Source organism: Alosa sapidissima, chromosome 11 (genome assembly GCF_018492685.1).
Source record: "Alosa sapidissima isolate fAloSap1 chromosome 11, fAloSap1.pri, whole genome shotgun sequence".
In the NCBI taxonomy this organism is placed as follows: Eukaryota; Metazoa; Chordata; class Actinopteri; order Clupeiformes; family Clupeidae; genus Alosa; species Alosa sapidissima.
In genome coordinates this window covers 34,959,089-34,979,088 of record NC_055967.1, presented here as the reverse complement: position 1 = coordinate 34,979,088, position 20,000 = coordinate 34,959,089, and the positions used below count along the sequence as shown (strand labels likewise).

General features: G+C 43.3%; 1 protein-coding gene and 1 long non-coding RNA gene across 6 annotated transcripts in view; one reads left to right on the top strand and one right to left on the bottom strand.

Annotated features, from left to right (window-relative positions):
* The window catches only part of LOC121724433, a 13,738-nt gene extending 1,536 nt beyond the window's left edge, over positions 1–12,202 (bottom strand). Inside the window, exons 1-2 of the long non-coding RNA XR_006035203.1 lie at positions 12,192–12,202; positions 2,412–2,413 (exon numbers count right to left, since the gene is read on the bottom strand). This is a non-coding gene — a long non-coding RNA (uncharacterized LOC121724433). The remainder of the gene's footprint in view (positions 1–2,411; positions 2,414–12,191) is intronic.
* tbxas1 (thromboxane A synthase 1 (platelet)) overlaps positions 1–20,000 on the top strand; it is a 75,758-nt gene that overhangs the window by 29,724 nt on the left and 26,034 nt on the right. For all 5 annotated transcript variants that reach the window (XM_042110957.1, XM_042110959.1, XM_042110960.1 and 2 more), the window contains 2 exons: positions 10,059–10,111; positions 16,112–16,208. In XM_042110957.1, the coding sequence (XP_041966891.1) occupies positions 10,059–10,111; positions 16,112–16,208 (150 nt within the window). The remainder of the gene's footprint in view (positions 1–10,058; positions 10,112–16,111; positions 16,209–20,000) is intronic.

The window sequence follows — 20,000 nt, the reverse complement described above, 5'->3', positions numbered from 1 at the left end:
GACAATGATAACGAATTCCCTCGGCTGAGAATCTATATCGTTCATAAAGAATATCGTCCGGTAATGTCAGCGGATTCTGGTGGTCTCTAAAAACACTCGCACTGCGAAGAGAGCCCCTCACGATTTGCGCTCCAATGACGTATGAATCATCCAGGTATACGCAGACAAGTTTTACGTGGAGGGGTGGTACTTACTGTATAAAGGGTGTGGTTAACGGAAACCTCGGGTTAACCAAGAACATAACCTGCTCGGACCATGTTTGAGATGCAGCATAAATTGCCATGGCAGCATACCTCGGTTAAAACCTATCCACCTTTCGTAGTACGGGCTAATCGAGAAGTTACGCCACACGTGATCAAGTTACTCTCGAAGTTACCCAGATAAGCCAGTAAGCGCTACGTAGTACAGGCCCCTGGTCTGTACACACACACACACACTAACCAGACCACGCCAACACACATGTGGTATGTACACACACACACACACACACACACACACACATACACACACACACACACACACACACACACACACACACATACGACACACACTAACCAGACCACGCCAACACACATGTGGTCTGTACACACACACACACACACACACACCCACACACACACACACATACGATACACACTAACCAGACCACGCCAACACACATGTGGTCTGTACACACACACACACACACACACACATACGATACACACATACGATACACACTAACCAGACCACGCCAACACACATGTGGTCTTTACACACACACACACAGAACACACACACACACACACACACATACGATACACACATACGATACACACTAACCAGACCAGGCCAACACACATGTGGTCTGTACACACACACACACACACACACACATACGATACACACTAACCAGACATCGCCAACACACATGTGGTCTGTACACACACACACACACACACACACACACATACGATACACACATACGATACACACTAACCAGACCACGCCAACACACATGTGGTCTTTACACACACACACACAGAACACACACACACACACACACACATACGATACACACTAACCAGACCAGGCCAACACACATGTGGTCTGTACACACACACACACACACACACACATACGATACACACTAACCAGACATCGCCAACACACATGTGGTCTGTACACACACACACACACACACACACACACACACATACGATACACACTTACCAGACCACGCCAACACACATGTGGTCTGTACACACACACACACACATACGATACACACTAACCAGACCACGCCAACACACATGTGGTCTGTACACACACACACACACACACACATACGATACACACTAACCAGACCACGCCAACACACATGTGGTCTGTGTACACACACACACACACATAAACACACACACAGGCATTACACACTAACCAAACCACGCCAACACACATGTACACACACTAGTGTTGTCACGATACCAAAATTATGACTTCGATACGATACCTGCCATAAATATCACGATGCTCGATACTAAAAACGATACTACGGCGAAATCCTAAGATATCTGGAAAAGAAAGGACTCATACCTCCTCCAAGTGTATTGAGTCATTTGTGTTGAATTCGGTGCACTTTTGTAGTGTGCAGGTCAATTATGGGTTCTAAACTTCCTACATAATTATTATTTTTATAGTCAGTAAAATAGTAGGCCTACTTTGTGTGATTAAGTCCTTTATTTTTTGTTATAGTTCATTACATTGTGTTGTGTATTGCCAATAAAGTAGCTTTAAATAGCCAAACTAGGCTAGATCAAGGTCAGTGTTGAAATTACTGCATGCAAATCACTGAATGCTATGCAATATGTCTGTGTGCATTCCTACATTAGCCTACGTCTATTTCTTTGATAACATGATTTGCTACCACGTAACAATAAGCCGCTATTATTATTAGGACTCAACAGCTTTGGTGGTATTATATGCTGTGGGCTTTAATTAGCGCATTTCAGGTAGCCTATCCTACATCTGGGCAATACTTATTGAACAAATTGCAGTCTACATGCCATGACAAATATTACCAGTAGTACTGACCGAACATGAAATAGATTGTTTACAAGTTATGGTAATGTTATTCTGGCGTGAACATTGCGCTTTCATCACGTTAGCACCCTATGATTACAGCTCGTTATGTCTCGTCAAAATGGTTACAGCTCGTTATGTCTCGTCAAAATTCATTGATGAAGGAAGGTTCGCTTTATCCCAGAGAACCATACTCGTTTCACTTAGGCTAGACTAAAACAGAAGAGAAGAACTTGGCACTAACCATGTAGTCGTGTTTTCTATAGCATATTCGTTAACCTGTCGTTCTTTGAACAAAAATGTTGGGATATGTCTGCGAGGTGTTTAGCCAAGTTCCATGCGTAGCCTACTGCTTTTAAATGACTTTGAAACATATTTCACAAACGGGCCTCTGTGTACCTGATGGCTTGCCTTCACTATTCGCGATGTATCCAAAATAGTTGCAGATTTCACTTCACATTTTGTTTTATCTACAAGGCCGAGGACGGTCGGCAAAGAACTACTGTATGTTGACGTTGGCTGCGCACTCACTCACTCAGAGCTGCCTGCTTGACACGCCCACTTGCCTAGATGCGTGCAAGGAGCAGTGAGAGCAGCAGTTCACACAGACACAGAACGTTAATTTTAATAAAGTATCGATTCTAAAAACGTCGGAAATCGTATCGTTTTTTGCGTGAAGGCATCGTGATACCTTTTTAGTATCGATACACCGTGCAACACTAACACACACACACACACACACACACACACACACACATACACACTAACCAAACCACGCCAACACACATGTGGTCTATACACACACACACACGCATTACACACTAACCAAACCACGCCAACACACATGTGGTCTGTACACACACACACACACACACACACACACACACACACACATACATACAATACACACTAACTAGACCACGCCAGCACTCATGCGGACTACACACACACACACACACACACACACACACACACACACAATACACACTAACTAGACTACACACACACATCTGCACACACACACACACACACACATATTCACTGGCACACATGCTCATATAAGTCAGGAAAGAGAATGCTGTATTTTGTGAGTCATACACACACAGGCAAGAAATACACACACACACACACACACACACACCCCTGCAGTATAGGGCCTCTGTGCCCTGGAGGGAAGGGCAGGGCGCCGGCTTGTTGCCAGCAGCCCCCTGCGTGTCATTGGAAGGCTGAAGCCATCTACAGGCTGCCATGCATACTAACCATCACTGCCACACAGAGGAATGAGGGCAAGCTCCTTGCTGTCAGAGAGAGAAAGAAGGGGGGAGAGAGAGAGAGAGAGAGAGAGAGAGAGAGAGAGAGAGTACCATGTCCATCTCAGTATCCCTCTTACCCAGTACCCCTCACACACACACACACACACACACAGGCTTTACCTGGGTGCAGCTGGTGTCAGGCCGGAGCCAAGTCTTAAAGCCTCAGCAGCCTCCGATAACCTTTCATCTCTCACTAGAGAGCAGCCATTGGCTATTGGCTTAGACACACACACACACACACACACACACTTTCAGAGTCTCTGTAGATTTTATCAGTTGGTCCCCCCTTCCCTCTTTCTGCTCATCTTGCTGTATTCTCGGTGTGTGTATCTGTGTGTTTAGTAGCATGCAGTGTTGCCATTAGTGTCTCTCCTTCATTCTTCCTCTCATCTTGCTCCCACTCTCTCTTCCTTCACTCTTTCTCTAACTTAACACGTTTTATTAGGATACTCTTTTGACCCCGTAAGGGACATTTGGAAATTGGCTTAGAGCGAGGCCTTCATAATCTGCAGAATAAATAGAAGCATGTCTGAATTTAAACATTCAAAGGAAAAAAAACTTCATCTTCCACTCCACCCCACCCCCCTTTCTCCCTATTTTTTCTCTCTCCCTCTCTCTCTCTCCCTCTTGTCTTGAACAAAAGCTCAGCAGAGCACACTAATGCATCTGCTCAGCATTGCCACCTGGTGGGAGAAGACACAGCATGCAAATGCTGTACACACTCTCAGTGCCATATGCTCATACCGTTACGTCTGACCGTCTGTGTCTGTGTGTGTGTGTGTGTGTGTGTGTGTGTGTGCATAATTAGCTGCCGTGGTTTAGCTCAAGTGAGTCATTGTGTTATATTTGTCCATCAATTCTTGTTGCATGGCGTCTCTTCAAACTGAGACTTTTCATGCTGCCCAGGCACACACATAACCACACATATACACACTTTCACCCCCATAGACATACAGAGGTGTGTGTGGAAAAGTGTGTGTGTGTGTGTGTGTGTGTTTGTGGAGCATAGGACGAACATATGGAATTCTAAGAAAGACAAACATTCTGTTACTTCTGTGATTTAAACCACACAGAGAAGCCCCAAAAGGCTCAACAGACACACCAGCAACCCAACATACAACACAACACAAATAACAACATAAACAACACAACACAATATAAACAACACAACACAAGCAACACAACATAAACAACACAAACAACCTCTACAACACGCTTATACAATACACATCAGCACACAAATTCCACTCAGATAATCTAATAACACAATACAAACAACCTCTACAACATGCTTATACAATACACATCAACACACAAATTCCACTCTGATAATCTAACCTCTACAACACGCTTATACAATACACATAAACACACAAATTCCACTCAGATAATCTAACAACCTCTACAACACGCTTATACAATACACATCAACACACAAATTCTACTCAGATAATCTAACAACACATGCACACAGTGCAAAATGCAGGCATAACCCTAATAACAAATATTTAGCACATGAGAAAAAGCCAATAAACCCACAAAGAACACGCGTAGTAATACCAGACGAATTTCATATTCTGTCATGCACACACACACACACACACACACACACACACACACATACACACACACATAATATAACATACACACACACAGATCCCCACAGCACACACATCATTCTTCATTGACATGGGTGTATCAGACACAACACAGATAGATGATCCCATGGCATCAGTGTGTGTGTGTGTGTGTGTGTGTGTGTGTGTGTGTGTGTGTGTGTGTGTGTGTGTGTGTGTGTGTGTGTGTGTGTGTGTGTGTAGCACCTTTATCTCATAAACACAGCATATGTCAGTGTGTGTGTACAGCATATGTCTGCACACCACAATGCACTAGGGACATGGGCGTGCTTCAGGATTCAAGACTCTGGTTTGTGAAGTGAAGAACCACCACAGTCTGCAGACCACAGAGCATCTGCTAACGGGTGCCGTTTCTCAATTAAGCCCCTAGACAGCAATGAAACTTTACCCTGAGAGCTAATTACACGCCGCGTGTTGTATGAGATAATGCAAATACAAAGGGATGAAGCCGCCTGCTGCGAAGAGAAGAAACATGTGTTCGCTCCTCCTCAAGGCTCTCTCCTCTTTGTTAAGAGGCCACACGTTTTCTCCAGCCGCACACAATCAAAGCTCGTGTGGTCTCTCAGAGAGAAGGCCAGGTAACTCTTTACTTCAATTGTCCACTCACAGAGACTTTACAGATCATCTGTAGAGATTGAAGTGCAGTGTGTGAAATTGTTGTTTAACAATTACTGATCATCACCTTAATAAGCAAACAGTGGTTCTCAAATGGGGGTACGCATACCCCTGGGGGTACGTGAAGGCACTCCAGGGGGTACGTAAGATTTTAAAATATACATATATTTAAAAAGTAGAATCCATGCAAAAATACTTTAAAAACAATTATTGGTAACACTTTATAATAACTAGATGTACCGCAGAGCGGTACAAAATATGACCGCCGCCCAGTCCAGCACATTTTTTCCACAAAAATAAATGCTGAAAGGCCTATATGATTCAAACTGTCTCACTAAATTGCATTATCCACACTCAATTCTCACTGGTATCTGCTAGACAAAAAATACCAAAACATGATTAGTTCATAAATTTCACATGTAAAATTCATTTTATACAACCCCACCCCCATCTTGCCTGTTCATAATTCTGAGAAATTCTTGTGTACATGTTTATGTTTATGTGTGTGTGTGTGTGTGTGTGCGTGCTTGTGTGTGTGCCTGCGTATGTGCCTGTGTTTGTGCATGTGCATGCATGCGTACATATGTCTACTGTGTGAGTATGTGTCATACATATGATTACTGTGAATGTATGTGTGTGCGTGTGTATCTGTTTATGCACATGTGTGCACATGGAATGGGTTAAGATGACCCCTGGAGGCAAAAATACGGAAAAAATTGGTCATCCTAGGCCCTACGGTTCTCAAGATATTCACAGAAAACTGTGTCTGCCCTACCCTCCTTTCGGGGGGTCCAGTCCAGCGGGGGGGCTACAGATCAAAACGAAAAATGATGGTTCCATGCTATCCATGTGGGGTTACATGCACACCAAGTTTCGTGTACCCCGCTCTTTCAGTGTCCCGGGAATCCTTGTTGGTGTACGGTCACTAAATGTACACATAAATTATTTTATTGTAAGGCCCCCCATGAACGAAAGTTCACGGAACTTGGCATTCATTTGGAGGGTGTCATAATGATCCTACACAATTTTGTGCAGTTTTGAGCATGTCAGCCAGAGATATTGTGATAAAAACACCTAATTTTTTGCTTTTTAATTTTTAACTAGGTGGCGCTATACATGAAATAAGTGGTAATGGTATGGGTTGACATGCCCCCTTAAGACCAACATACAAAAAAAGGTGGACCTCCTAGGCCCTACGGTTCTCGAGATATTCACAGAAAACTGTCTCCGGCCACCTACAGGCCAGTTGGTGTATAGTAACATAAATTAATTTATTGTGTGGCCCCCCATGAGCGGAATTCCACGAAACTTGGCGTGCATTCAGAGGGTGTCATAATGATCATACTGTACACTTCCAATTTCGTGCAGTTTTGACTATGTTAGGTCACAGATACCTGGGATTACAACACCTAATTTTTACTTTTTTGTGTTTAACTAGGTGGCGCTATACATGAAATGAGTGGTTATGGAGTGGGTTGACATGGCCCCTTGAGATCAACATACAAAAAAAATGGTCCTCCTAAACCCTATGGTTCTCGAGATATTCACAGAAAACTGTGTCTGCCCTACCCTCCTTTTGGGGGGTCCAGTCCAGCGAGGGGGCTACAGATCAAAACGAAAAAAACTATGGTTCCATGCTATCCATGTGGGGTTACATGCCCACCAAGTTTCTTGCGGCGGTCATAACTATTATTAGTTAATAGTTTGTTCATCGTTAGTAATTTCTTGTTCATACATAATTTATCATCAGTAAAGCATTTGTTCACACAGTTATAAATGGTTTGTTTATTGTAAAGAAGCCTATCCCAAAAATATATTTGTAAGTACATGATTTATACTTAATAAATAATGAAACAACCACTTATAAATAAATATAATAAATAATTTTCCCATTATAAACCAGTTGCAAACTATTACAAAATGCTTTGTTCATCATTTGTAAAGCATTGCTCCTATGTTAATTCTCATAAATAAAGTGTTTGTACACACAGTTATAAATGGTTTGTTCATAGTAAATAAGCCTATATCTAAAATATGTATGATAGTATTATGCAATACTAGTTTGTTGATGAAGTAATAATTCCATTATTTAACAGTTGTTACATACACATGCACTAATGATTAGTTAGGGTGAGGATACATATTTGCAAGAGTTTCTGTTTTTTTTCTACTACACATTGTTAAGCATTTATTAAACATCTGTAAACTATTGTTAATGCTGTATTCTTCGCTTGTAAAGCATTATTCCTACATTCATTCTCATCTGTAAATCATGTTTACACACAGTTAAAAATGGTTTGTTCATACATGCATATCTACATTATATTTTTGAATTGACTGTTGTAATATCACTGGGCAGAGGTAGTGTAGTGGATAAGGAGCCCGGTTAACATGCAGTAACCCATAAAGTTGGGGGTTCAAGCCCCGGAGTCCACCAATGTGGCCTTGCCTTTTAATTACATTCACATGTGTAAGTCGCTTTGGGTGAAAGTGTCTGCTAAATGAATAAATGCAAATGTAAACTTTATAACTCATTTGTAAATGTGTTGCAAGGCATAAAAAGTCCTCACTTTAGATGAGCTCACAAAATATCATTAACTAACCACGTGTGACTCCTGAGTTAATCATGAATTATAGTATTAGGAACTGGTTTATAAAATATGTATCCTCACCCTAGCAAATTATTAGTGCATGTGTATGTAACAACTGTTAAATAATGGAAATATTGCTTCAACAAAAACATATTATTGCATCATTTATTAAGTATTAACAATAATGTATGAACACATTTTAGAAATAAGGTATTTTACTACGAACAAACCATTTATAACTGTGTGAACAAATGCTTTGCTGATGATAAATTATGTATGAACAATAAATTACTATTGATTAACAAACCATTAACTAATAAGTAACAAGGGCTTAATAAATGATGAATTGTGTGTAGTTATTATAAAGTGTTACAGAATTATTTCAGTGGGCTATTCAATTTCATTATCCTAAAAACCCAGAGTCCCCCCCCATACCAGGATGGTTCGACCCAACCTGTCACATGCCACCCGCCATAACCTGTCAATTATTGTCAAAACTTAAACGATGGAGTCGGGGTTGAAGCGTAGAGGTAATTCTTGTGAAAAAGAGGGACAAGGGGCAAAGAAGGCCAAACCAGAGCCGGCAAAATTCCGGCTGTATCTTGAAGAATATGTTTTATTTGGATTTACGTCAACAAGTTGTAACCCACCCAAGGCACTGTGTTTTTTCTGTGGGGAGAAATTAGCGAACAGTAGCATGAAGCCTGCACATCTGCAGCGTCATCTTAAATTAGACACTGATGGCACAGTGCTCCGTTTTAAGTCTTTCTTTCTCAACTAAACATGCTTTGCGCTGGTTAGGGGGTACTTGGCTGAAAAAATATTTCACAGGGGGTACATCACTGAAAAAAGGTTGAGACCCACTACATCTACTGTGTGATCGCAAGCTGTCCCCGTGACAATAACATGAGTCAAATGCTATTGGTCTGGATTTTCTTCTTGTCTTGCCACCGTGTACTGTGGCCATTTTGACCCAGTCACTGTTGGCGGCCTCAGTGAGACACTTTGACTGGATGGAAAGGGACGAGAGAGCCTTGAAGCCTTGTGGAGCCGTGCTGGTGGACGAGCTGCAGAGAATAGCAATGAATTACTCCCTGTGCTTTGGCCCGTGAAAATCGATCGCCTAGAGATCAATATAAGCAAAAAAAATGAGACATTTTGTCTCGGCCGTGTTTTATTTGACGAGAGAGAGAGGAAGAGAGAGAGAGAACAGGAGTTTAACAGGCAAAGTTACTTTTGCAGACTGAGGTTGAAAGCAATCTCCTACCTTGGTAAGAAACTTGTGTCAGCAGTGAAGCACAGTGCATTTCTTTGTTGGGGGTGTTTTGTCATTTCCAAAACTGCAGCTAAAGGGAAACATCATGTCATGTCAAAAACACACATGGCCTCTCTCACATACACCCATGCACACACACCTCTGTCTATGCTTTTGTTCATCACAATAGAACCATATGTGCTGGCATTATTAACTTGTCATTCATGTGTCATTGTGAGAATGTAGTGAATTTGTTTCTCACACACTCACTCACTCACACACTCACTCACTCACTCACTCACTCACTCACACACACACACGCACGCACGCACGCACGCACACACACACACACACACACACGTACACATGTCATGTCCACACACATAATGACACAGTATTACACACAGGTTGCACAGGAGAACTTACACAAGCATACTATATGCTGTGTTTGGGCCATTGAGTAGTAGGAATCATATCTATCAGTGTTCCATACATGGTTTTTAGTTTGCCTTCTCAATGTGGGGGGTCATGGGGCCTTTTGAGAGTGATGTGTGTTCACATACAGATTTGTCATGTTTTCCTCTAGGGCTTTTTGGACCCTCTCAAGGACTTGATCAACACGTATGGACGAGTTTGTGGGTAAGTGCAATGTCTCTCTCTTTCTCTCTCTCTCTCTCTCTCTCTCTCTCTCTCTCTCTCTCTCTCTCTCTCTCTCTCTCACACTCTCTCTCTCTCTCTGTCTCTCTACCCCTCTCTCTCTCTCTGTATGTGTGTGTGTGTGTGTGTGTCAGACAGGGATAGAAAAAGCCATGCAGACAGCCATCCAAGCATAATAAGGAGCTGTGGGTTGCCTTGTCCTTGTATTCTAGTCAGTGAAGGCACCATGCTGAAAAGTTCCAAATGAAACAAGTGGAAATAATGTCTGATCAGAAAAGCCCTTGGTTGTCTTTGGAGTCTCACAGAGTTTGTTTTCCTGAGATTGGCCTTCACATCCTTCACAACCCCCATTCCTCTATTAGGCCACATAGAGGAAGCAATACCTGTGTGTGTGTGTGTGGGTGTGTGTGTGTGAGAGAGAGAGACAGAGAAGAAAGGAAACTGTGATAGCATGTGTGTGTGTGCGAGAGACAGAGAGATAAAAGAGATAGAGAATATATATGATGTATTCACATCTGTGCAAATAGAGAGAGAGAGAGAGAGAGAGATAAAAGAGATAGAGAATATATATGATGTATTCACATCTGTGCAAATAGAGAGAGAGAGAGAGAGAAAGAGAGAGAGAGAGAGAAAGAGAGAGATGTCTATTTGTCTGGTTGTTTGTTCTTAGGCTATATATGTCGTCAGGTTGTTTCCCTCCCTGGGGTTTCTGAGAATGTGAACCCCCCAGAATGTGAGTTATCAGACGTTATTTAATCATGAGTGACTTATTCATCACCAGGGAAACTTCATGTTTGTTTGGTATTATTTGCTTCCTCTTGGTTAAGGTTGAAATTGAATCACGTGTCGCAGACATCGGTTATAGAATTGAGAGGAGTGAGAGATATTGAGTGTCACGCAAGGCAAAGTCTGCCAGTGTTACAGTGTCACATCTTTATCCCACATTAACTATGTAACTTTACTTTACAGTAGGGCTGAACAATAAAACTATTTTGAATCGAAATAGCAGTTTGAATCTAATCAGCTAAAGCTAAAGGTTGCACTTAATCGTGCAGCTTGCAACTCAATGGTTGATCTGGTCACATCTATGATCTTTATATTCACCCTCAAACTGTGACAGACAGTGAAGCTTATTACACGGCTCTTCATAATGCTGCAGAATGCTCCATTCACTTGAATGGGCCTTCCCAAAGTTCGGTGGTCTGCTAATTCTCAATAACAGACCGTTGCTAAGTATAACAGACCGCTGTCAAGGAAAATGGGCTTTGTGCTTCTATTTCACGTCTTTCATATCACTACGCAAGGACTGGAACTTCATTCAAAATTAAAGCAGACGGTTGATCAGCTGTGTTCTAAAGAATGTTCAGAGATTCAAGTTCAGCGTGTGCTGTTGTGTGCCGAACTATTTGTTTCTCACCAAAAGCCACGATGAAACAGTAACAAATAGGCTATAGTCTAGGCTATGTAGGCTAAAGAGTCACATCGTGGGGAGTTTATAGTTTCGTTTTGGCAAGTAGCCGTGTAATAAGTGGGATAATGTATAGAACGCCGGTCATTACTGGGAAAATAAGTCCCTTCAGGGCGGAACAAGACCCTTCCGCTGCATGTCGAGGTCCGGTTTGCCCTGTCAGGACTTATTTTCCCAATAATGACCAGCGTTCTATACATTATCCATTACATATCCAACAGGAGTGATGTGCTTCCCATGCACTACATGCCCACCAATCAGAAGTGACACTGCACTATACATGCCCACCAATCAAAAGTGACACTATACGTGCCCACCAATCAGAAGTGACACCATACATGCCCACAAATCAGAAGTGACACTGCACTATACATGCCCACCAATCAGAAGTGACACTGCATATGCTCACCAATCAGAAGTGACACTGCACTTTACATGCTCACCAATCAGAAGTGACACTGCGTATGCTCACCAATCAGAAGTGACACTGCACTATACATGCCCACCAATCAGAAGTGACACATAGTGTTAATTTCGTCAGACGAGACTAGAGAAAAAATGTTCGTCAACAACCTTTTTTTCCATGACTAAGACGAGACGATGACAAGACTGCACTAATGTCCTGAAACACTGACTAAGACTATCTTAAGATGCATTATTGTTGACGAAAAAAGACGAGACTAAAATGTTTTGCATGAAATAAAAACTAAGATAAAATCTCTCTTCATTTTCGTCTAAAAAATGAGAAGCCAGAATAGCTGTTACGTTTCCAAAATATTCCGAATGAGTTCATGGTTCATGCGCAGCAGCTTTCCTGTAGGCTAGTCTCCGTGCTGTTGCTGCAACTAGACATTCTCTGCTGCAACCCTGAACGAAACTACATGGAACAAGAACACCGGAGATCTCTGCCAGAGTTAGCAAGCTAACTACCTAGGCTTTATGCCACAATGCTACATACCCAGAAGTTGAAGCTTCTCTCATACATATACAAATGAACATCCCCCAGAATGTCCATACGAAAATTTTCAGCAAGTAATGTCAACTATTTAACTAGTTACACTGATGATGCAAAGTTTGCTAGCAAGTAAGCTAATATGGAAAGTTCGCTAGCAAGTTAGCTAAGATAGAGAGTTTGTGTTGCGTTTGGGCGCATATTGCCATCTAGCGTGGCGGAGTAAACATTCATACTTGAGTCTAAGACAGTGTTTCTCAAACTTTTTCAGATGAAGGACCACTTAACTAATCAATAAAAAAGAAACGCACGGACTACCTAGCTAAAAAACAATTTAAAAATAGACCTAGCAGTATATTAGCCTACACAATACTCACTGAACCACCTTGCTTATTGTCTTTGCACTTTGCTTAATTGTGTCAGAGGATTCATATGATTTAAACTGGCATATCTGACATAGACAGTGTTGTAGAACTGTTTGAATTTACATACAAGTTGGTTCAATATTGCAAACAACTCATCTATATTATATTTTACCACGTCTGCTCGTGGACCACTTCAGCTTGCGGACCACCAGTGGTCCCCGGACCACACTTTGTGAAACACTGGTCTACGAAGATCATGACAGTGGTCCAGTCAAATCTTTTACTGTCTATGGTCAAATCCCAGCCGAGCTATAACTGTAGCTCGACTTACCTGTGCATGTAAACATACTGACTGACTGAATAAAATGTATTATTATTATTATTATTATTATTATTATATATACAACTAGTCATTCCCCATGTGGCACTAAAGCGATAAGCAGGGTACATGTTGTAACAGCAGAACGAGGACTAAATCAGGACTAAAATGAAGTGGTCATTTTGTGTCAAGAATGATCGTCACAGGTTGTCAGTGAAAGGTGTGAGCTGTGAAGGAGATTTCCAAAGCCTGGATGCTTAGGAGCTAAAAATACTGTCCTGAAAGACACTCTTCAGACATAGAGTGTCTCTGTCTGACAAGACCAATTTTTGCTCAGACACATACACACACACACACACACACACACACACACACACACACACACACACCACAGACATAACGCCTCTCTCTCATACACACACACTCAGTCCCACACACATTTACATGTGATATGGAGAGGCGCAGTATCACAAAAATCCTGATGCACTCTCATCACACATTCTGAATCTCCCGTCTCAGAGGCACAGAGAGAGAGAGAGAGAGAGAGAGAGAGACTGAGAGAGAAGGAGGGAGAGAGAGACTGAGAGAGAAGGAGGGAGAGAGAGGAGACGAGACGAAGAGTTAGCTCTAGACAGATGACCTTGTGTGGCAGGCCATCTCACAGCAGGAGGGTGTGTGTGTCTGCGGTGTGATGGCTGAGCACACACTCCGTGATGACACCAGACACACCAGCCTCAGCCTACGCCACAGCCTTATCAATCACAGACAGCCCCGTCTCACTGCCACCAGCCTGACCTGTCTCACTGCCCACTGTCTAACCTGTCTCACTGCCACCAGCCTAACCTGTCTCACTGCCACCAGCCTAACCTGTCTCACTGCCTAACCTGTCTCACTGCCACCAGCCTAACCTGTCTCACTGCCTAACCTGTCTCACTGCCACCAGCCTAACCTGTCTCACTGCCCACTGTCTAACCTGTCTCACTGCCACCAGCCTAACCTGTCTCACTGCCTAACCTGTCTCACTGCCACCAGCCTAACCTGTCTCACTGCCCACTGTCTAACCTGTCTCACTGCCACCAGCCTAACCTGTCTCACTGTCTAACCTGTCTCACTGCCTAACCTGTCTCACTGCCACCAGCCTAACCTGTCTCACTGCCTAACCTGTCTCACTGCCACCAGCCTAACCTGTCTCACTGCCCACTGTCTAACCTGTCTCACTGCCCACTGTCTAACCTGTCTCACTGCTCACAGCATGCACTTCTTGTAGCATACTCTGTTTATCTGCTTACTGTTTGACTACTTACAGTCTACTCTGTCTCACTGCCAATCTGCCCTGTCTCTCTGTCGTCTATTCTGTCTGTCTGCTCACATGCTAGCCTGTCTCTCTCCCACTCTCCCATAGCATATATGTAGTCTTGTTGTGCCGCTTTTCCCATGGTCCTCGTGTCATGCTCTTCACAAACACATACCGACCCTTACCTGCAGTTGGACATGGTTGAACAGTGTGCCCTACCCAGTCTGTGGTGACCACTCAAGGCAGTTCACACCAATAACGATAATGAACGATATTTTTTTGTTTATCGTTGTAGTTATCGTTCCACAAGGGTTCAGTTGCCAGTCTGTGCTTTGGTGGCGCATTTGGTCATCTAAATCCACAACATCCACCTTTTCTGCGTCCGGCTTCGTATGGACAGTCGTTGCACTAAGACCCGATTCAGCTGTTTGAGATGGGGATCTAAGTGTGTGTGTGTGTGTGGGGGGGGCTGTTCCCGTGCTGCTGTGCTGTGGCTGCTCTCTCTACATAATGAGTGTGTGTGTGTGTGTGTGTGGGGGGCTGCTGCTGTGCTGTGGCTGCTCTCTCTACATAATGAGTGTGTGTGTGTGTGTGTGGGGGGCTGCTGCTGTGCTGTGGCTGCTCTCTCTACATAATGAGTGTGTGTGTGTGGGGGGGGGGGGGGGGGGGGGCTGCTGTGCTGTGCTGTGGCTGCTCTCTCTACATAATGAGTGTGTGGGGGGGCGGGGGGGGGGGGGGGTGCTGCTGTGCTGTGGCTGCTCTCTCTACATAATGAGTGTGTGGGGGGGCGGGGGGGGGGGGGGGGGTGCTGCTGTGCTGTGGCTGCTCTCTCTACATAATGAGTGTGACGCTGAGGTGCTCGCCATGTAAGGTGCTGCTGTTGGAGCACGCTCAGTACGGATCAACTGCGTCTCTAATATGCCTGAAAGGTTTCATATCCAGTTAACGCTGGTGAATAAAGCTGCTAATGACCTGGTTTCTTCTTCTCCTTTTTCTTCCTTCGTTCCCCTCACCCTTCTCCTGAACAAAACTGATTCTCATTAAAAAGGTGCTTAATAAGATGAAACCCATTTCCGTGTGTGTGTGTCTGTGTGTGTGTGTGTGTGTCTGTGTCTGTGTCTGTGTCTGTGTCTGTGTGCGCGCGTGTGTGTGTGTGTCTGTGAGTGTGTGTGTGTGTGTGTGTGTGTGTGTGTGTGTGTCTTCATTGATAGGGAACTAGAGAAAGAGTTAGTGGGAGAATGAGGAACGGAAATGAGCAAAGTTAGTGTGGGAGAGAGAGGGATGGAGAGAGACGGGTGGAGGGGAGGTGATAAAAGGGAAAGATGAAAGACAGGCATTGAGACAAAAATGCAATAAAAGGACCCCGGGTATCTCAGCCATGAAGGCGGCCTCATCTGACCGAGAGATGCATGAGAGAGAAAGAAGTGAGGAATGCTCTCTCTCTCTTTCTCTCTTTTCTTTCTTTCTTTCTTTCTTTCTTTCTTTCTTTCGTTTTGGCTTTAAATGTCTATGAGCTTGATTGGTTTTTTCTTACTCTGTGTGTGTGTGTGTGTGTGTGTGTGTGTGTGTGTGTGTGTGTGTTAGATATTACCTAGGCAGGAAACCTGTTATTGTGGTTGCGGATCCAGACATGCTGAGGCAGATGATGGTCAAGGATTTCAACATGTTCCCTAACAGGATGGTAAGTTAACCACAAATACACAACACACTTTACAAAACACTTTTCACTGTCCACTCTAGAATGCGTACACACACACACACACACACAACACACACACACACACACACACACACACACACACACACACACACACACACACACACACACACACACACTTTTATACACACTATTCAATAACACAGCTTTCACACAAATCCCACCATAGGACCCTTACCCCTCTTAGCTAAAACTCGCGCACTTCATACATCACTCGCTGTGGAGGAGATGTGCATCAGGCTCAGACTGAATCAGATCACACTGTGGAAAACAATCCAGCGCAACACTATGGCAAAATAACAACAAAGGAGGAAACTACTGTAATGTTAAGAGTTTTGGGGCCAGCAGGAAACTGCCGTAATGTTAAGAGTTTTGGGGCAGTATAGCTCAGGCAGTGATTAGGTTCGTTCCTATGGCAGCATTTACAGAAGTAATGTTTAGACTTTTATAAACTAGTAATTAATTGGAATATGCCGTGTGACATGTAAACAGGAATATGAATGGAATATTCTATCAACAACTCATGTAAACACCATAATCGCAATATTGTCTTATCCTGAATAAGGTCAATAGTTGTAATATTAATATCCATGTAAACATAGTCAGTGTTGCTTACTTAGTATTCCTGTATTACATACATTTAACTAATTACTGGAATATTTTTGAATGTTACGTGCATGTTTGTGTCTTTCTTCAACATGAACACACACACACACACACACACACACACACACACACACACACACACACACACACACCACACACACACACACACAGACACACACACACACACATTCCTGCGCACACACACAAACACACACACACACACACACACACACACACACACCTGTTGATGCTTTCAAGTCTTTGTTCCTCAGCTGTCTTTTTATTGAAACTTTGCATTAACTGCGTCTCTAATATGCCTAATAGAAGAAATTGCATATCAGATATTCCTCTTTTGTTCTTGTAAATAATATTTAATGGTCTGCCTTTTTATGTTCACAACTGTCATAAACAGCGCTGTTAATGGGACATGCCATTGGGATAATGACACACACACACACACAGACATTTAAGCCAGCAGGAAAATCATAAAGTGAGTTTCCATGGAGGCCTTAACAACAAACATCAAGCGAAACATGCTGTTTGCATAAAGATATCCTCGGAACACACACACACACACTCACACTCACACTCTTACACACATACAGTACACACATACACACACATTCACACTCGCCCACACACACACACACACACACACACACACACTCACACACACTTGCACTCACACACCTCACCATTCAATTAAAGTTACTGTGCAAGTTTTGGCTGCTTTATGAGCAGGTTTTGGATTGCCACGACATACACAGATACACAGACAATTCAATCTGTCTACTTCTTCTTTCTCCAATATGATCCATATCCATACGTCACTGAGAGAGGAAGAGAGATTAAGGAATCAAAAAGTAAAGGAGAAAGAGAGAGAGAGAAGTACAGATAGAGAAACAGATAGAGCAAGAGAGAAAGTGTGAGAGAGCGCGAGAGAGAGTGAGAGAGAGAGAGACAGAGAGAAAGATAGACTCTGGAGATTTCTCGTTGGAGAATGAAGCTCCCATGAAGCTCATCTGAATGGCATATGTTGTCGGTAGCGTAGCACGTCTGGCTGTGGGGCTTTGGACACCAACCCACTCCCCCACTGAGAGAGTGGAGCTCAGATGCAAGCTCATCTCCAGCTGCCCAGCGTTTGCCGAGGGACAGCCCAGAGGAGCGTGTGTTTTCGGGGGAGAAGGGGACATGCCCAGGAGAGTGCATTGGTCATCTCAGGAACTAGCCTGACGAGGAACTCACCATTGGCAGTGCTAAATCCGAGGGGCGGGATAAACGGTTGTCTTTCAAATTCCCTCTGCACGCAATAGGATAACGCTAAAAACTCATGAGTCCCATGCGTTTTCCCACCAGCGGAGCTAATTGGCTAGTTGATCAAACTTTTGCCAACTTAAAAAAAAGCTTAACTCGAGTCGCGATTCAAAGACCGCTGTTCACCAGCGGTAACATCCATCATCTTTGTTTTCAAGTAGCAGGGAATTCTTGCGGAACTGTCGCAACTCTGCCATCATTATGTTAAGCCCATCCACCGACTCTATACACGATGTGATTGGCCTGACCAAACTTTGTTTTTTCCAGCTCGCAAGCCAACAGAGAGTTGCTAGACTACCCTGGCTGCAAATTACATTTGCTACCGCTAGAGTGCGTCTAGATTTCTAGGCTACTCAGGAATATCTACACTACACTACAACGTCAACTCAAAACATACCTATTTAATCTTGCATACAACTAGTTCCAGGCTTTAGCTTCTGGCAGTATCTGGTTCCACTCTTTTATGTAGGCTACAGCGTTCATACCGTGTTCGGTTTTAAGTAATCACGGGGGCCCAGGTTCAAGTCTGACCTGTGGTCATTTCCCAATCCCATCCCATTTTTTCCTGCAAACACCGCACTCTCCTGTTTGTGGGTGTGTGATCTAGGGAACTTGTGTAGGAAATCAAAAAATGGTCACACTCCAAAATCGTTTCATTGGAGACACCAAGCGCTCCGACTGATTAATAACCGGTGTGGCCCAATGTGTCGGAGCGCTCGTTGATTCTGTGCCACGCTAGACAGGCTACAGGTGTCATTAATTAAGGCAATTTGCCTTCTGAAGGCGAGGAAGTGGTTAGGGACTATACACCAATCCGCCGCAAACTTTATGGGCGCTGCCATCTTGCCTGCCGCCATTACTGCGTGCCTGCAGAGTGTGACGGTGTGACACTTGCCAGTGCCTTCTAATGGCTTTTCAATGAAAGCATCCTGTCAGAGAATATCAAATAGGAGATCCTGCTCATGAAAAAATGTCAGGTGAAAGGGAACATTGGGTAGATGTCAGGCAGTGGCCAAAACTTACCAATGAAGGTAATTTATTGACAACATAATGTATTAAGACGTGTATTAATTAATGACAACAATAAGCCGAATGCTATCATTAGTAGCTGTGTTGCTAATATCACAAGCTTCAGAAGTTGCAAATAACTATTAGCCACGACCACTTGTAGCAGTTAAAGACATGTTCTTACAGGTATTCAGGATTATTTTATTAATCGTATGTATTTCATCCACTTTTAACGCACATCTTGGTCCACCACTCCACAAGGAACTCTGTGTAATCCGTAAGCCTGTAAACATGGGCACTCAATGTGCAACAAAGGTTTGTGAATTTCGGTTTAATTCTAGGTCTGTATATTCCTACTGTTGTTAAAACAGCCGACCACACAACACGCTTTTCCTGGCATCACTGGACAGCATACGTACTAAATAAAAATTAAGAAAAAGAAGATTTCGCATCTACAGCTAACGTCTGCTACAGCCGCCTACAGGACCAACACATTACTTCGCTACTTCCTTAGCAGCAAGGCAACGCAGTAATGGCGGCGCTGCTTTACTTCCGTGTTTCGCCGGATTTGTGTATACACACTGATGAAGGCCGCAAGGCCGAAATGTTTGTAACCCCTGCTGCTACATGTGAAAATAAATTAGCAAAAAAGAAACGAATTTGGAGTGTGAGCGATCCTATCCCGTCTCTCTCTCTCTCTCCAACCTGCTTCCTGTCGCTCTTCCCTGTCTTGTCTAAATAAAGTATTGTATCACATTCTGTTTTTATTGTGTTACTTATTCTATGTGACTGTTTATGTGCCTGTCGGTCTTTTTGTGTGTCTGCAAG